At 38.0% G+C, this 12,885-nt stretch overlaps 2 protein-coding genes across 2 annotated transcripts; one reads left to right on the top strand and one right to left on the bottom strand.

Moving 5' to 3' along the window:
• Positions 1 to 307: 307 nt before the first annotated feature.
• On the top strand, positions 308 to 6,274 carry LOC306848129 (uncharacterized protein). Its single transcript, XM_079382496.1, has 6 exons — positions 308 to 597; positions 1,888 to 2,372; positions 3,092 to 3,572; positions 3,658 to 3,821; positions 4,637 to 4,720; positions 4,818 to 6,274. The coding sequence occupies exons 1-6, from the start codon at positions 501 to 503 to the stop codon at positions 4,941 to 4,943; spliced, it is 1,437 nt and encodes a 478-aa protein (XP_079238622.1). The 5' UTR covers positions 308 to 500; the 3' UTR covers positions 4,944 to 6,274.
• Positions 6,275 to 6,795: 521 nt separating this feature from the next.
• On the bottom strand, positions 6,796 to 12,408 carry LOC306847770 (hyaluronidase-1-like). The gene is made up of 5 exons (XM_079381916.1): positions 12,111 to 12,408; positions 10,012 to 10,588; positions 9,526 to 9,921; positions 9,254 to 9,343; positions 6,796 to 8,659 (listed from the first exon to the last, which is right to left on the bottom strand). The coding sequence occupies exons 2-5, from the start codon at positions 10,513 to 10,515 to the stop codon at positions 8,156 to 8,158; spliced, it is 1,494 nt and encodes a 497-aa protein (XP_079238042.1). The 5' UTR covers positions 10,516 to 10,588; positions 12,111 to 12,408; the 3' UTR covers positions 6,796 to 8,155.
• Positions 12,409 to 12,885: the final 477 nt, after the last annotated feature.

The raw sequence follows: 12,885 nt of genomic DNA, 5'->3' as shown, positions 1-12,885 counted from the left end.
AGGTCGAGAGAGTAAGTAAGGGTCAAGACTGACTCACAGCATTACACTGGCTCTACTTCAGAGGGCTTTATTACAGGGGGAGTTTTTTTTTTTTTGGATAATAACAGGACCTTAGAGGTTTTGGTCTTGGTCAGGGTTTTGTGACAGGGTCAAAGCTGACCTAAGTTTTGCTGATGTGGTTGACAATTCATTTAATTCCAGCCTATAAAATGAGAGCAGGGTAAAAATACACAAAGTCCACTGAACAGGACGTGGGAGAGAGCAGCGCCAGTAGCGGAATCAATCCGCGGCGTCTACCGCCCCTTGCGGTGAAATCTGTATACTACACGTCTATCTGGACAAGCTGTCTAGACATCTCTCTTTGTGCAAAGAAATGAATAATTAACCATATGTTTATAATTTATTAATTCTATAACTCAGCCCGCTGATAAACTGCATTAAGTTGTGAGTATATAAAAACGCGAAATGCGCAATTTTACGCACGTGTTTTATGTCATGAGATGTCTCTGCATGTTATGCGGAACTATAAAGTCAACGTTGTGTTTCAGTACGACAAACATTTCGTTGGCAAACTTCATCCTGGGCGAAGAGCTCCAGGTAAATATTTAACTTAACAAATCCGCTATTGCATTACGTGCATCTGAAACATGACAAAACAACCCAAACTCAAGCAGTAATGGTCTTAAGGCTGCGGGTTTTCGCTGATAGAATAACTGCGAATTCAGAGGCATGCATTACAGCTAAAGCTTATCTTAAAGCTAACGACAGGTGACCACAGTCGCTTCCTTGAGCCGTTTATTACCATATTTATTGTTTGGTTGATCTGCGTCTGGTTTGTCAGGTTGTGATGCTGAATGTTTGTGAGAGTATCGATGTTTGTGCGCCATGATTTTTAAGACACGCAAATCATTGTTGCTGGTGATCTCGGCGTCATATGATTTCAGTTTCTCTGTCATTAGAGAGACACTTCATCACTAGATCAAATCTTTTTAGGTTTCATTGCTTATGTCAGTAAATAAATATCCCAATAAACTGATAAGCAACGAGTAAACTGACAGCTGTCAAAACAGACTCAGGAAACGGATCGAGGCAGTGTATAATTACATTATGTGAAGTGAAACCTGCAAGATTTTACAGAACAGAACCTTAATAAATAAAGAATAAACGAATAACTGATTTTAAAGCATGGTTATTATAGTTAACTGATAATAAAACTGAGACCATAAAACATTTTTGATGCTTTAATTGTTCATTGAAAAAAATCTATATAAAAACACATACACCTATTTCAGCTGGCAAGGTAACTATTTATCATTTTCAGTTAGTTTAACTTGTTGTACTAAAATAAATAAAACTAAGTAAAAATGTATATTAATAATAAAGTATATATAATTATATACTTAATAATTAATCAAGTTTATGGAAATTGGAAAAATAAAAAATTACTAACAAAATTACTAAAACTTTAAAATGAATGGAAAACTTAAATTGTAATAAAACTATTTTAGAATATTATTAAAAACTGTAATATTGTCTTAATGATACTAAAAGTTGTCTCAAATGGATTGGATATGCAGTGTTGTCTAATATTATTTTGCACATGATGTAGTTTGAGAAGAAACATTTCATGATGCTGCTACAGATCATTTTCAGTGCCTTATTTTATTTTATTTTTTCTTCCTTCTGGGGGAATAAATAATTTTTTTGTAATATGCAATGTTTCAAAAATTATTAAAATCACACACTCTTTTTATGGTGTATTTACCATACAATACCATGCAAACTCAGGCATAAAATATAAGTTGCAAATTTGAATAAGAATTTGTCTTTCATCACATTTAACTTTAGCTTTATATCACTAATGGTGATGATGATGATTTGTTGCAGCGGGTGGAGGGATGAGCTGCTCTTCTGTGACTGGTCAAGATGCGCAAGAAGCAAGCAATGGCGTGGACACCTCTGACTCTCCCAAGGCCTCAAATTTGTCAAGACCTCATGGATTCGCCACCCAGGGGTTAAAGTTCAGGGATGGGGCTGATTTTGAGCCTCACGAGGGGTCGCCTGTCCTGTCAGAGACTCTCAAACACGCACTTCACCACATGGACTCATGTAGAGAGAAACACACACTCCAGTCACACACAGATCACTCGGAGTCACTGGTTCAGCACAACCAATGTGCACATATTCCTACTGAAGACCGCTCGCATGAAGACACTCACTCCTGTGAGACTGCGCTAATACAGGGCCGCTCTAAAAAAGAACGGGAAGAATGGAGGGGGGAGGAGGATGAGAGAAAGACAAGTGATGGAGAGGTGAACAATGTCAACAAGGGAGAGAGCAAGCAAAAAAAGGAGACTCTTATTTCTGTACAGGTAAGGGGTTAGATCAAAGATGTGCGCTGGTACTCATTCAATTTAAATACTGGTGTATAATGTAATTAAAACTTAATATTATTAATAGGGTTGCCAAGGGGTGGAAAATTTCTGGAAACTTTCCATGATTTATTTGGATGTTTCCACCCCTTTGCAACCTTAATAAAAATAATCATAAAAAAAAAACTTTCTAACCTATTATTAATAATAATAATACAATTAATAACTAATAAAATAATGAACAATAAATACGTTTTTACGTTTTTATTTAAAGAGCTAAATATAATCTATGCTTTGATACTCTGTTTAATTAAGTCATAATAATTATGTATATATAACAATTAAATTACATATAATATAAATACTAACTTAATAATAATAATAAAAAATCTAGAATAATTTCCACAAATTACATAATAATAGTAGTAACAATAATGTCCATAAATTGCATTTGAGTTAAATGTATGATTTTGTACTTATTTTAAATACTAATTTATATATATATATATAACAATGATTAACATCATGTTAATAATAAAATATCAAATCTTACATTTGTAAGAATATTTCCAATAAATTAATACTTTTAATTCAGTGCATTTATTAATTAATAGTGAAATAATAATAATAGTGAACTTTGTCCAACTTGTGTAACTGAAATATTTGTTGCTGTCTATCTTGAACTTTTTATTGAATAAACTGATTTGCACAAATTACAGCCAGTTGGTACGCTTTCAACCGAACACCCTCCCACTCGCTCTGAACCTGATGAATGGGCCAATCCTGATTCTTCGGATGAAGTCCAGCCAAATGTTTCCATTTCTCCTGATGAGGCCCCTCCTCTTGTTCCAGCCCCTCCTCCCGACCAGGCCACTCCCCCTCTGCTGCCAGACCTAGACGATTCTCCGTGCCCGGCTCACGTGATGGCGGAGGTGCGTGTGCGGTCAGTGCCAGAGCGAGATCGAGTCGTGCGTGGCATGCAGGACAGTAAGAGCCTGGATGAGATCAGTGGGGCGTGTGGGGGCGGGGTACGAGGAGGCGGGGCTAGAGGCGGACAGGTGGAAGGACGCAGAGCTACCATATCCAGCGCCCTCGAATTGGAGGGAACCGTCAGCCATGATGGAGATCTCACGCACTTCATCACCAAAAATCTTGAACAGAAGATTAAAATGAGCTCGCGGCTGAGTCTGGACACAGATTGTGAGTATATAAGGGTGTCAAAAAATTGTTTATAATTTGTCATGTAATGTACCAGTAATATTTGATCTGTGTGTGGCTACTTCAGCGGACTGTTCTGGGCCTGTGGTACATGGTCGTGGCTCTTTGCGTCGGCCGGCTGATATTCCGCCCATTGACCCGTCAGTGCTGGAAGACCTGCACAAACACACACAGGATGTGGCTCAGAGTGTAGAACTGATGCTGCGAAGCCTCAATGGAACTATACAGAATGTGAGTATTACCCTGGATCACATACAGCCACCCAAAAAATATTTGGACACTTAATCCGCATTTCAAAAAACCGAAACCAGTGCAGCTTGCAAATAAATGGTGCTGTTCCTTTTTTTGTGCTGTTCCTAATTCTTAGCCATTTTTGAACTAGTTTTTAGCCACATGGTCTCAAGGTGATTTTTATTGAATATATAAAGTCAATTCCCCTCAACTTCGCACTTTACCTTTTTCCACTGATGTTATTCTGGTTCTGGTTCCTGGCCAATTCGCATACTGTTAGATTCACAGACCTCTACTACAGAAAAGCCAGTTCTGAGGCATTTATTGTTCCTGTGACGGTAAAGCTGAATTTTCAGCAGTCATTACTCCAGTCTTCAGTGTCAGAGAATCCTTCAGAAATCATTATAATATGCTGATTTGGAAAAAAAATTTAGTATCCATGTTGAAAACAGTCATGCTGCTTTATATGTTTGTGGAAACAATTATATATTTTTCAGGTTTAAACAGCATTTATCTGAAAAAATAAATATTTTATACCATTATAAATGGTTTCACCCATTTCATGTGTCTGTGCTTGAACAGTAGTAGATATAAATTAAGTTCTTTATTTTGTTATAGGAAGATCAAATCACAATGTAGGTTAAATTTGTGGCAAAATACAGAACATTTTTAAGGGTTTTAAAACTTGATAGCTTTTTCACTGCCCAAATAATTTTTGGGTTCACTTTTTATGTATGCAACCCTCATTTATAACTCACTTATGCATTTATGCACATATTGCTTTGAATATGAATTAAAATCTTGTGTTTCTCCAGATGACTGCTTTAAGTGTGGGTTATATCCAGACCTACAGAGATTCTGTGGACAGTTTGGGAGAGTCAGTGGACATGAGCATAAAGGTGAGAGTGACTTTTATATTTATCAAGTCAGGCGAGTTTTAATTTAAATTTTATTTTGTGTTTTGATCTGTGTGTGTGCTTGTGTATGTGTTTCCAGGGAATGTACACGCTCATGGCGCGCTGTGAGGAGCTAGATCGCTCCATGCAACCTATACATGCTCTAGCTGCTCAGATCAGAGACATCAAACGAACCCTTGATGCCCTAGAAACCATCTGCAAGTAACTATGGCAGCAAACCACACCCCCTGTCTGAGTGGGGACTCCACCCCTTGGAGAAAAGCAGTGGCTCCGCCTTCTGCAGTCATTCTGCTACACACCGTGCAATGGAAACATTTTGTTAATTATAATGTTTACTAGCAATGCTCTGCAAGTGCTCGTCCCCTTAGAGACAGCTTGGTTCTCACCCTTCCCCTCGGAGACCACATCTTTATCCACCTTGTTTTGTCGTGGCTCCTCCCCTCTAGAATGTTTGCACGGTAAAATAGACTACTCCCTGTCATTCATGCCGTCCAACATCCACAGGAAGCACTCTCTGGCTCTTGGGCAACTGATTGGTGTTACCGTTGCCCCAGTTTATGAAGTCAGTGTGTGTGTGTATGGAACTATTGGTGGGTATATATTGACAGATTGCGTCATTGATGTTAAATGCACCGTCTGTAATGGCCTCAAGTTTAACACCAATATTCGTCAGTATGGAAGCCTTCTTGTTCTTCCCGGACGTCTGTGTTTCTGCAGGATGGATGCTATGCATCCCAGATCAGTTAGTTCACCTGGAACTAAATTCTGATATCATTTACTTACCCTGATGTTGTTTGAAACCTGTATGACTTTTTCTTCCATGGAGTGCCAAAGGAGAATTTTTGAAGACTGTGGTCACCATAAATCATGAGTAACAACTTACTTTTCAATCTGTTTCTCACACAGAGATATCGTATGACTTCGGAAGAGTTGATCATATGAACATATGAACTACTTTTATGATGCACCTACGTCTTTTTGAAGCTTGAAAGCTTCAGTCTACATTAAGAGTCTCCATTCATTAATCGCATGGAAAAGAGTGGCCAGGATGTTTTTCAAAATATCATCTTTTGTGTTCTTTAGAGGAAAGAAAGTCATACAGGTTTGGAACGACATGAGTCTGAGTTAATAATGGCAGAATTATTTTTTTTTGGATTTGGATGAACTATTCTTAACATGCCCAGTCGCCCACATACAAATATTGGACTCTTGATTACCGTATTAAGAGTAATGACAAATGTCCTGTCATTTGTGTAACAGTTTTGTTGTCTGCAAGTGTTTATCACAGAAAAAAACTCACAAATCAGAGGAATGTGATGAGAGATTGGAGGTGGGTGTGAAAAAAAAAAAATACAGGATGGATGAAAGTTTATTTTTGCAAATGATCTTTACCTTTCTCTGTCTGTTCCTGTTTGAACCATCTCTCTCTTTATCGCTGTCTTGCTAACTATAACCCTGATTTGTCCAACAATCTGTCATCAATGTATATTTTAAATTATTATATAAACCAAAATAAATTTGCTAGAATGAGACTTGATTTTTGTGAGTCTTCTCACTACATTTTTAAGGTGAAAATGTTCATTGCTTTTTGACATATTTTCTTTTGAGAGTCTTCTGCTTTTGCTGAGTTCAGTTACAGCTGCATCCTGATCCGCACTATTAATCAGGGTGAAATTATCAGGGATGGAGCATATTGTTTGTATTTATGTGTGAGTGAGAGAGAGTTTCTGTCCTCATAATGCCCTGGATTAATTCATACCGGCGGATAAAAGGTTTTGCTCTGTCACCCCTTATAATCTTCATTCACAGATTCACAGATACGTAAACACATAGATGCACACATTTATTTTTTCAATTTGGACATTGCAGTTGTTATGCTTCTCCTAGTTGGTATTTGTTCATTTAACAAACCAGCAGATGTACCTAGTAGTCATTTGTATCCGTCACTGAATGTTTGGAAAGGCTTCACATTTTCATTATGGAGGATGGCTTTGTTTGGGACAGGCTGTTCAGATAAAGTGTAAACTTGGCTGACTCCTTTTTTTTTTTTTTTTTTTTATAAATGTAAAAGATAAATTGGAGACTAAACATTTGATTAGATTTTAGTTTAGACAGATAGAGGCCAGTTACACCCTGACCCAGCTGCTTTCAGGACATTTTATGATTGTGCTATCGCTGTCCTGTCATGCGTAAAGTTTTTACGCATGTTTGACGACGTGTATATATCTACAGTCACTATAAGTTTATTTTCAGTTTTTGAAAGATATGTCTTTAAGATCACCAAGGCTGCATTTATTTAATTGCAAAAGTGAAAACAGTCATATTGTGAAATATTACATCAAATTAAAATAGTTTTCTATTTTAATATATTTTAAAATGTAATTTATTCCTGTGATGGCAAAGCTGAATTTTCAACAGGCATTACTCCAGTCTTCAGTGTCACATGATCCTTCAGAAATCATTCTAATATGCTGATTTGCTGCTCAAGAAACATTTCCTATTATTTTCCATTTTGAAAGCAGTTGTGCTGCTTAATAATTTTGTGGAAACCATAATACATTTGTTTTGGGATTCTTTGACGAATATTAAGTTCAAAAGAACAACATTTATATGAAATAAAACATTTTTTGCAACAATGTAAAATTTTGATCAATGTTTGATCATCTTTGCGGAACATAAGTATCAATTTCTTTAAAAAATAAAACAGATCTTACTCCTAAATATTTGAAAGGTAGTGTATGATCTGAAGGGTTAATGCAGACATATTTGTAAAATGATCTTTTTTTTACGATGGAAATAGAAGTTATAATATAATCACAATTATTCTTGCAGAAACAAAATAACACTTATTGTAATATAGTACAGTATAGAAGCTAGCTAAGTTGGTTTAAAAACCATTCAGGGTCATTTTGTAAATAGATTAAATGGATAGTTCACTCATAATATCATAATAATAATCATATAATAATAATAATTTACTCACCCTTCACTTGTTCCAAACCTGTATGTTGATGGTATTGACTTCCAGAGGTTTCTTTTTCATACTATGGAAGTCAATGTCTACCATCAACTGTTTATTATCAACATTCTTCAAAATATCTTTTGTGTTCAACAGGACAAACTCATAGAGGTTTGGAACAAGTGGGGGGTCAATGATGGCACTATCCCTTTAAAAAACTTTATCTAAAATAAGTTTTGTAGTTCATATTCAAGTGTGATTCAGAACAGATCTGTTTATTCAGTCATGTTCAGATTGTGAATTTAATTCCATCTTTAAGATTGTCTTTCACAGAAGCTATTCTCTTAACAGAGTTATCCCTTTGGGTATTTATATTAAAATTATTTTTGCAATTAGCAGTCAGTGTCAAGGCCAACAGAGGTTCACGAACGTTGCTACACACTCCAGCTGTCTTCTCGTCAAGCGTAATGAAGAACCAGTGAGGAGAGAAGGATGATGGGTGTATTAAATGCAGAATTTCCACCGTCCACTGGCTGCTTGGTAGCCAGTACTGTGACTGGAATCACTGGAACCGCTGTACTCTGACTCTGGCTCATCCCAACCACTGTTTTTACTGTTGGTGAAGTTATTTTCCCTCGGTTTTCCAGCACCACGCCTGATTCTTGATCCGCTGCTGCACCCTCCAAGGCTTCAAACCACTGGCAGCGGAAGTCCTTCTTCCAGAGGTCTATGTAAGCAGTGGGAAGCTCTCCCGTGGCCCGGACACCTTCTGCCCCGTTTGGGCGAAGCATAAAGTGGGCTGAAGGAAGATGCAGGTATGTGGGGTCCTCAGGTTTCTTACGCACACAGCGTCCACGGCCCTGACACAATGAGACTCCACAGAGACGTGCTGCAGTCGTCACATTGACAGCATATGGGCCAAGAACCTGACGAACATACGAGCCGAACTCTGAGCAGGATTTCTGTAGGAGACACGCATGCAGGTGTAAATAATATCAGTCATACAGGAATCTGTAATGACTAATGAAAAGTATTACAACGAATAGAAGGTGGAGAAGTATGCACGTATAAGCAAGTTGTTTCTGGCTCTTACGCTCAGCAAGGGAGCATTTTTTAAATCAGAACTACAGTAAAAACAGTAGTTTTGTGAAATATTACAATTTAAAACACTTGTTTTCTATTTGAATGTATTTTAAAATTTAGTTTATTCTTGTGATGGCAAAGCTGAATTTTAAGCAGCTATTACTCCAGTCTTCAGAGTCACATGATATTTCAGAAATTATATGCTGATACTGATACTGATGCTCAAGAAACATTTATTATTATTATCACTGTTGAAAACAGTTGTGCTGCTCAATATTTTTGTGGGTAACTTGATTTTTTTTTAACGATTCTTTAACTTTTAGAAAGTTCAAATGGAAATCTTTTGTAACATTGTAAATATCTGTATTGTCAACTTTGACCAATTTAATGCACCCTTGCTGAATAAAAGTGTTCAAAAAATATTAATGACCTCAAAGCTTTGAATGTTAGTGGAAAAATGATTGAATGATTACCTGTGTTTTAACTGCTAAGGATTTTTCCCATATTATGACTCCAGATGCTCCCATAGCAGCACTCTCTCCAATTGTGTTCACCAGATCAGTCTGATACATATTCAGTACAGATATAATTATGAGTTTGTACTGAGTGACAACAAAGTCCTTATAAGGTACACAAGTATTATTATATTATATTATATTATATTATTTCTTCTATTATATTGGCTCACTCAATAGATTACAGCTTACTTTTCATTACCTCTAGATTACAGTTTACTATTCATTACCTCTGAGAGAAAGGAGTTAGAAGAGATGTACACAATCTTGATTAACGGAAACACAGGAAGATCAAAGGTAGTCCCTGCAAGAGCCGCCACCCGTAAAGCCTCTCTGATCTGATTGGTTGCGTAAAGCCACGTCCCTTTAGTTCCCTCTGGCAGCTTCTCTAGTGAGAGGGCTGGATAGAGGGCACCGCTTCGCTTCCACAACCACATCAGCTCATCATTAAGGGCCATTTCTGCCGCAGGACACCGTCCCGTGTAGTTGGCTAATGCTATCTGGGTGGAGTCAAAGTTATAACAGTTAGGAAATGGGGCCATGCCCCATAATCTTTGTGGGCGGAGTCTCTTCACCTCCCGCAGGGTTTCCATCATAATGGACTGTGCTGCTGCTTCAAAGTCAACCTGACAGGAAATGAAATCATATGATCGATTTACAACATAATACAGAATGATAATCTCTGAAATATCATAATATGTTGTGATTGTCATCACCTGAGACCATTTCTCCACTTCCTCTGTGCTCCAGTCTGGAAAAAATCCCCGGAGAAGTGCCCTCGACTCCACAAGATACTTTGTTTTAATTCCCCTATTCCTGTTCCACTGAGGCGCCCACTCCTGCCAGCGCAGCACCCCTAAACCAGGAGCTCCTGCTTGAGGCAATGAGGCCGTCAGGTCGCCCTCCACCCTCTGGAGGTGAAAGTTAAGGCTGGTGTGTTGTGGTAGGCCACCACTGACAGGACGATCCTGTGCATTGAAATATGGGTAAAGTCCTAGTGTGTCCTCATAAAATATTGCCAGACGGCCTTCCCACTCCATCCCAAATGCAGCTGGATCAGACCGACCCAAGCAGTCTTTATCTGGAACCCCCCATAACACCAGGAAAGGCTGGCCGGCGAGAAGAGGGGCACGGGCAGGACCGCAGACACATAGAGGGGTGAAGAGGAGGAATAGAAGAGAAAGAGAGAGAACGACGAGCATGTGTTTTCTTCCAGCCATGGAGCTGAGCAAGAAGTTTCAGGGCCCCTCACCCCAAAACTCGCACAAAAGCCTCCTTGGCGAGGGATAATGTCTGGAGATAAAGAAATAGAGACATCTTTGGTAAGGTATTTATTTCCTTGTTTTAAATTATTATTTTGTGAGGATTTCTGTTCTGGTGTGTATGTGTCCATAACAATGACTTCAGCTGCACATTATTTGATTAATTTTAAATAAACAAGAAGCTTTCAGGTTAAACAACTGAGATTTAGGACAACTTGTAGACAGAAATATTCCATCCCACACTCTTAAAGTTAGGGGAGCCCAGATTCATTAATTATAGTTAAAGCAGTATACATTTGAACCAAGACGCTGAAATGCATTCTCGACAAGCATGTTGTAACAGAAAGTCAATTCATATACATATATTTCCTAAATATGTTTTATATAATTTATATATATTTCTTTGTTTTTCCTGGCGCAATTTTCAACAGCTTTTTGTGTCAGACATTGCCAGTAGTAATTATAATAATACACAAAAAGAGTAAAGTCTGAAAGAAAAGTGTGATCACAAGTCCCTGTTTACCAACTGAAAAGCTACGACGCTACGTCAGAGGAAACAAAGGAAGACATTTTAGGATAATTAATCGCTAACAGGATTAATTAGTGCTGCCCACATTCAGCGCTAAATACTCTTTAAAGTGTACTAATACGAGTCTGCAGTTCACAAGCTTTTCAACAGAGGGCGCCTGAGAGCCAAGCAACAACTGCGTCTCATGAAACTGACGAAACGTATTTATCAATCTCTTTTCCGATGTACTTTGAAAAAGTACTGCAGCAACATACTAACTTCCACTTTGTTATTCGGTAGTTACTGTTTATTAATGGTTAAAGAAGTTCTGTTCCTATATTACATGAAAATACAGTCCACTACTCTAACCATCCTAAACTAGTCTAAAATGTAAACCATCCTTTTCAGGGTGGAAAAGGGAAAACATACTTTGAAACTATGCTAACTACAATTTATACCACAGTTAGTACAGTTATTTCTACTTCAATAAGCTGTACTTATTTGGTATTATTAATATTATGGTTTAACGGTAACTGTTGTTTGTGTTTTTGGGTCGACAAATTTGTGGCTCTCCACATAGGAGAAACATTGCTAAATCAATGTAACAAGAAAGCCGTTTTACGCTGGAGTGCAACCATGCCGGATAATAGCCGTGACACATACCGTACTCTGTGTGTAATGAACTGAATGTAAAGACATCTTTCTGAGTCAAATGAGTGCCTTTCTCTGAATAGTCTCTCTGAAATTGGAACTGAAGGACCTGAAAGCTATATTATCTTTCTCACACATTTAGAAGTTGTGTTGTTTCTCATCCGGTTAAACTCGGCTATGTCAAAGTAAGCTTTTGTTGTTGGGTGTGATAGTTTTAGGCCAGTTCCTGCTTTCAAGGAAGCGGCTGGGAATTGACTTAGCTTTTACAATGCCAATTTCCATCTCATTTATCTAACATTTGGATCAAAACACAATTGCTTAACCGATAGTTTGGTTTCCCTCCTCAGGTGCTTGAAGAGATGGGATCGGAGTGCTGGATTATGTTATTACTCACCTCTGCATTGGCAGGTCAGGTGTGTGTGCCTGATCTCCAGGTCAAAGAATCCAGAAGGAAAGGTCAAGATGAAGAGGACTCCTCTGAATGGAAAATAATAAGAAATGAGTGTTTCTGTGCAGGTTTGTGTGTTCGGGTCTCCTGGCTCGGTACAGGAAGCCACAGAAGGTGGAGACTTCTGCCCAACCATGAGGGATGAGATGACAGGCTGTCCTGACAAAAGGATGGATGAAGTGACAGAAGGAGGAAATAGGAAAGAAAGGAGGCTACCTCACCTTCACCAGGGTAATCTGTTAGTAAGTAGGGTCACCACGGACCATGACAATCACATGATCAGACTCACCATAATCCCTTAATCCGCCACTCCTTCCTAGCAAACACACCTAATTCAAAAACACGCACACACGCACAAACATCCATCCATCCATCCATCCAAGCACGCATATGCACAAAACTGTTACAGTGACACAAATTTACCACAACATACTTACTATAAAATGCATTGACTTTTTTCTTCCTGTTTTCTTTTTATTCAACACCTGTCATGAAACAGAACATTTAGGTTTATTGAACGACCCTCATATCAAACTATACCTTTCATACCTCTTTTTCTTTTAAATCTCTCCCTTTTTCCTCTCTGGTTTCTGTCTTTCTCCCATTCCTCTCTTTCTCATTTCTCTGTCAATTTTCTGAAGTCTAATCCCATTTCCTGAAAAGGATCACTGGCAAGATTATTCACAATTATATCATCCAGACATAATCTGGCATAATCCTG

The sequence above is a fragment of the Barbus barbus genome (assembly GCF_936440315.1).
Source record: "Barbus barbus genome assembly, chromosome: 28".
In the NCBI taxonomy this organism is placed as follows: Eukaryota; Metazoa; Chordata; class Actinopteri; order Cypriniformes; family Cyprinidae; genus Barbus; species Barbus barbus.
Note: the sequence above shows the minus strand (reverse complement) of the source record. Positions and strands in the feature narration are given on the sequence as shown.

Bases quoted from the DNA above. Each gene is read 5' to 3' on its own strand.
- LOC306848129 (XM_079382496.1), top strand. From the start codon at position 501: ATGTCTCTGCATGTTATGCGGAACTATAAAGTCAACGTTGTGTTTCAG. The intron at 2,373-3,091 runs GTAAGGGGTTAG...CACAAATTACAG, and splicing joins AGACTCTTATTTCTGTACAG to CCAGTTGGTACGCTTTCAAC. The intron at 3,573-3,657 runs GTGAGTATATAA...TGGCTACTTCAG, and splicing joins GCTGAGTCTGGACACAGATT to CGGACTGTTCTGGGCCTGTG.
- LOC306847770 (XM_079381916.1), bottom strand. From the start codon at position 10,515: ATGGCTGGAAGAAAACACATGCTCGTCGTTCTCTCTCTTTCTCTTCTA. The intron at 9,922-10,011 runs GTGATGACAATC...ATTTCCTGTCAG, and splicing joins AAGTGGAGAAATGGTCTCAG to GTTGACTTTGAAGCAGCAGC. The intron at 9,344-9,525 runs GTAATGAATAGT...AATATGTATCAG, and splicing joins CTAACTCCTTTCTCTCAGAG to ACTGATCTGGTGAACACAAT.